We start from the raw sequence: 4,906 nt of genomic DNA, 5'->3' as shown, positions 1-4,906 counted from the left end.
GCGACGACGGTCGCGTTGGGGTTGGCAAAGGCGGCGCGGCAGACGAGGCGGCCGATGCGGCCAAAGCCGTTGATACCAATGGTGACAGCCATAGTGTTAAGAGGAGGAGGTGCTTGGGGGAAAGCCTGCAAAATGCAAAGTGAGCTTTCAGGTCGATCGCAACAGCGCGCGGATCTTGGCAAATCCTTCGTCCCGCCCAATCAACAGAGGCGTGGCACGCTTTTATGGCCAATCAGGACCTAGATTCATTGGAACGCGCGCAGGGCTGACGACGCCGCATCATTTCGTATCCAACTTGTGATTGGGTGGTACGCTAACCCTAACCGGTCTTCGTTGCGGGCGCCAATGAAATGCGTGCGGCATTTTCAACAGCCAATGGAATGGGTCTGTAGACATGCGACAATACGGTCGAAAGTGGGGACGCCAGGGCCCGGTGGCAGAGACACGCACGCGGTGGCGATCTTGGCCAACGCTGGGTGTAGGTATCGCCGGCAGCAAAGACGCGCAGCCTTGGCAGCGTATGCGGTCTTGGTCCTGGTTTAGCTTCTTGTATTCATATATTAGGAATGCAAGAAGCTTTCTCGTCTTTGCTTTGTACGCGACACCATCCGCAGCAGCAGCCGCATTTTCATCATCGTGGTCGCGCCACATCGTCGTCGACCTTCGAGAAAGCTCGATGAGCGGGAAAGGACGGTGGATATGGAGGGCGGTCGACAATCGACGCCTCGGTCGTTGGACCAGTAAACGTTGGATGCGATTCGAGTTGGGTGCGCAGTCATTTGGTGGGCGTTATACTACCGTGAGTACCGTGGACCCGCCAAGGTGAAATCCCCCTCGTCCCTCGCCGCTTCTTTGTGCAACGGTGTCGCACGCCATGGGAAAAATCCACTAAAGGTATCTTTGCAATCTTGGATGACTTTTTGTTGGTTTCGTCGCCACTTGGATTCCGACGACGGCTTATAGCGAGTGCATAAAGGCGGCGAGGTCGGCAAGGCCGCGCCGCGACAACGACACTCGCATGCCATCGAACGCAAAGCCGACGGCGGCGTCGACGCCACTGGACGCCCGCGGCGGCAGCGACGGGTACCGCTGACTAAAGTGCGTGAGCAGCGTTGTGCGGGCGCGCATGTCGTGGCCGACTTGGATGGCTTCGCCGACCGTCGAGTGCTTCTTCTTGATCGCGTCGTCGAGCATCGTGTCTTCAAACGTCGCTTCGTGGATGAGCACGTCGGCGTGCATGCCTACGTCCATGCCATACAATGAATCCTATGTGTCGATTGCAGCAGCACCTTGGGACACGAGGCGCGCGCATGGACGCGTGTCGCCCGAGTAGACAAGCTTGGTGCCGTCTGCGAGCACGAGAATGAGCCCGTACGCGTCGTAGCAATGCTGGACGGGCACGCTATAGAGGTCTCGGAACCCCGTGCCTTGCAAGAACTGAGATCGGGACGGGTGGCCGTGTTGGTTAAAGGCATTGATCGACACAAAGTGTACATTGTGGGGGGCCGCCCACGCCTGGCGCCACTGCGTCACGTATTGCAGAATGTCGTCGGGCGCAATCACGAGCAGCGGGAGACGCGCGTGGCAGAGGCTGCGCTCGTACAGAATGCGAACCAGCCCGCAGTGGTGGTCGGCGTGCTTGTGCGAGAGCCAAATGCACGACAGGTCCCGGATGCGGGCGCGCGTCTCGGTGCCAAACTGCCGCCACAGCTGCCCGAAGGTCCCTACGCCATCGTCAGTCATGCATCGACGAGGCGCATCATTCGAGCGTGTACCTTCCCCGCAGTCGATGAGCATGCCAGCGTACGGCGCGTATTCCAGGTAGATGGCGCTGCTGTTGCGTAGCTTGGACGGCGCGGCCGAGCCCGTGCCGAGAAATGTGATCGTGTGGCCATCGACCGGCGGTGGCGGCACGGCCATCGCGGTCGTCGGCAGCGTCCACGCGCACGGCGCGTACGAAAAGCCAATCGCTTGGTGCGCCTTGGCGGCGTGGAGGAGGTATGTCATGCCAGGTTGCGCGACCTGGAAGATGTACGACGCCGGCGTCGACGGCACTTTGACGCGGAGCTGCAAGTGCGTCTCCGAGGCGTTGGCGACCGCTTGAAACGCTGGCGAGAGCGGAAAGAGCGTCGGGGCTTTCTCAAACAGCGACAGACGGTGCTGCGCCGAGGCGGTAAACGCAAACCCGAGACGACCCGCGTCGTACGCAGCGAGGACACCGCCGTCAAAGAGAAGGTGGCGCGTCACACTGCCCGAGTGCGCATCGACCCACTGCGTATATCTAGTTGCCAATCAGAAAGCCAATAAGCAACAAGAAACATTTGTTGCGAACGGCTCGTCGTACGTCGGGTGCACAGCGATCGACGACTTTGTAAAGTGCACAACGAGCGACGGGCGGTGCGCGGCGCAGGCGGTAAAGTGGTGGGAAAGGAACGGCAGCCACGACGCCGACGGCAAGTCGACGAGCCACACGACCGACGGCGACGCGCCCTTGAACCTACGCCGGAGCGTCAGTTGTGGGTGCAACCAGGGACGGAGGTCGACTCGAGAATGTAAAACACGACGTTGTCGACAGGCGGCGAGGCGTCCGTTGGTGCGGGCGGCACAAACACGGCGTAATCGGGCGACCTCTCGGTCGTTTTCGGCTTCTTGACCTCGGCGTCGGGGCTCGCGTCGGGCGTGGGGCGCTACGGTACCCCACGGTATGTCACTCTGTCATATTGCTGCCAAGTGTACGTACTTTAGTCGCGTATTTCGTCTGCAGCATGGTCTTTAGATGCTCGTCCCGGCCCTCGTAGGTTCGGAGGACCGACGCCATGCGAGGAATCATGGCCGGATTGTGCACCAAGTAGAATCTGCGCAGCCACATCTCGATCGTCTCGGGTTGCTCGTCCTATAGGAAGCCTCAGGCATACGCATAGAAGAGGTAGAGTACGACGGATGCTGCCGTCGTTGCATCGGTCACGTCGTCACTCTTGTTCTCCGTTTCGTCGTCGGCGTCGTCGTCGTCGTCGTCACTGCTACTGCTGCTGCTGCTCTCGGACGGTGGGAGCTCGAAGACACCATACTTGGCCTCGAGCATCGATCGCAGATCGTCGTAGCGGCCCTTGTACTTGTTGGCGATCACGGCGATGTATGGTACCTTGGACGGATCCTTCGCGGTGTAGAAGGCCGTGAGCCACTCGAGAAACTTGTTTTCGGCAGACGAGACGCGCATGTCACGCGCAATTGGAGCCGACACCGTGGTCGGCTTGTGCGCGGGTGGCGGCGGTGCGTGGCGGCAGAGGCGGCACGTGCCCACGGCAGCCGGAGGAGGAGGACGGTCCAGCGATGCGGCGAGCGGCAAGACGCGCACATACGGATCATCGACAAAGAGCGCATCGGATGAATGCTCTTTGAACGAGACGTGGGATTGGGGCGTCGGGCCATCGCCGCCGCCAACCTCGGCGCAGTGAAGTGACGGGTACTGCCGCTTGGCAAACGACGCGGTCGATGTCAAGTACCGGTGGGTGCCCCTGGGTCCGACGACGTCGAGTCGTGGTGCGCCGCAGGTGCCAAGCGCCAGGATCATACCCGGTATGCCCGCTGCATTCTACATCAACGAGTGAAAACAAACAACGCGATTGCGAGACGCGCACCATTGGATCGAGACGTGTCAAAAACATCGAGTTAAGCGAGCCAAGCTTAATGCCGCTCTCGCCACACAAGCGCTGCGTGCCTTCGCCGCAGTTGAACATGTAGCTAGCGCCGTTGCGGCATGAGAGGCGCCTTTGCAACGTGCATACCGTCGGACGACCGTGGCATCGTCACTGTAGACGCCGTGCTTGGTGATGCTGAAGACCAGCGAGCCTTCTGTACCATCAGAGCCCGTGCCAAGGACGTTCAGCGAGACCTGCATCCAGACAAGTGAGCGCCTTCCGTCCGCTGCGCCGGCGAGGCCTACCGAGAGCGGCGCCGCCATCGTTCGCGCCAGCTATTCTTGGTCGTGTCGGATTATCCGGACGCGCGACTTGATTGGCTCCCGCGTAGGATCCGGCCTCAATGCTGCTGGACACATCCTCCACCACGGACGATCTTTTGCGTCCTCCGTCATAGCACTGACGATCTTATGCAGCACCCTCACAGCTTCTCCAAAAGTCGACTACAAGTATTGTACAAGTAGCTAAACAACGAGTTACTATACTAGCTGGACTATGCTGTACCGACTATCTTTCATTGTCCATTGCACAAGCGCACATCCCGCAGGCAAGTGGCGGCGAGGAGCGACCGAGGGTTGCTACTGCGTCAAGGTACCACCTCGAGCTCGACCTCGTGCGTAGCGCGCGCGGTCTGCGTTTCGAAGCGACTCTACCGTGACCGGAAGCTACAGCGCGACAAAGACGGCGCATCGTGGGTGCTGCGAGAAAGGACGACTTCGTGTCTCTCACACTTGATATTTTCAGACCAACATTCGTTTTGCTGGATTTACGCAGAAAAATCAACGGACAACCTCACTTTGCATTTTGCAGACTTTCCCCCAAGCACCTCCTCCTCCTTCCAACATGGCTGTCACCATTGGTATCAACGGCTTTGGCCGCATCGGCCGCCTCGTCTGCCGCGCCGCCTTTGCCAACCCCAACGCGACCGTCGTCGCCATCAACGACCCGTTCATGGACCTCGAGTACATGGCGTACCTCTTCAAGTACGACTCGACGCACGGCGGCTACAAGGGCACGGTCGTCGTCGAGGGCAACAACCTCGTCATTGACGGCCACGTCGTCCGCGTCTTTGCGGAGCGCAACCCGGCGCAGATCCCGTGGGGCGAGGCCGGCGCCGACTATGTCTGCGAGTCGACGGGCGTCTTCACGACGACCGAGGCTGCTGGCCAGCACATTGGCGGCGGCTGCAAGAAGGTGGTCATCTCGGC

General features: G+C 60.2%; 3 protein-coding genes across 3 annotated transcripts in view; 1 reads left to right on the top strand and 2 right to left on the bottom strand.

Moving 5' to 3' along the window:
* The window catches only part of SPRG_19528 (hypothetical protein), a gene marked incomplete at both ends in the record, with an annotated part of 1,016 nt that extends 924 nt beyond the window's left edge, over positions 1-92 (bottom strand). The window contains one exon of the mRNA XM_012342704.1: positions 6-92. Coding sequence (XP_012198094.1) covers positions 6-92 — 87 coding nt within the window. The remainder of the gene's footprint in view (positions 1-5) is intronic.
* Positions 93-898: 806 nt separating this feature from the next.
* Positions 899-3,593, bottom strand: SPRG_03795 (hypothetical protein). The gene is made up of 7 exons (XM_012342395.1): positions 2,936-3,593; positions 2,741-2,893; positions 2,545-2,687; positions 2,345-2,497; positions 1,776-2,281; positions 1,290-1,724; positions 899-1,241 (listed from the first exon to the last, which is right to left on the bottom strand). Exons 1-7 carry the CDS (start codon positions 3,569-3,571, stop codon positions 958-960), a joined length of 2,310 nt encoding a protein of 769 aa, XP_012197785.1. The 5' UTR covers positions 3,572-3,593; the 3' UTR covers positions 899-957.
* A 948-nt stretch (positions 3,594-4,541) lies between these two features.
* Positions 4,542-4,904, top strand: SPRG_03794 (hypothetical protein; the record flags this gene model as incomplete). Its single annotated transcript, XM_012342394.1, has 1 exon — positions 4,542-4,904. A coding segment is annotated over one exon (363 nt), but the record flags the coding sequence as incomplete, so codon positions are not given.
* Between the last annotated feature and the right edge of the window lie 2 nt (positions 4,905-4,906).

This window comes from Saprolegnia parasitica (assembly GCF_000151545.1).
Source record: "Saprolegnia parasitica CBS 223.65 unplaced genomic scaffold supercont2.10, whole genome shotgun sequence".
In the NCBI taxonomy this organism is placed as follows: Eukaryota; Oomycota; class Saprolegniomycetes; order Saprolegniales; family Saprolegniaceae; genus Saprolegnia; species Saprolegnia parasitica.
This window is presented reverse-complemented; position numbering and strand designations above follow the sequence as displayed.

Excerpts from the sequence above, each read along its gene's own strand:
- SPRG_03795 (XM_012342395.1), bottom strand. The coding sequence starts at position 3,571 with ATGATCCTGGCGCTTGGCACCTGCGGCGCACCACGACTCGACGTCGTC. Across the intron at positions 2,282-2,344 it reads TCGATCGCTGTGCACCCGAC|ATATACGCAGTGGGTCGATG; the intron begins GTACGACGAGCC and ends ATTGGCAACTAG. Across the intron at positions 1,725-1,775 it reads GCTCATCGACTGCGGGGAAG|GGACCTTCGGGCAGCTGTGG; the intron begins GTACACGCTCGA and ends ACGATGGCGTAG.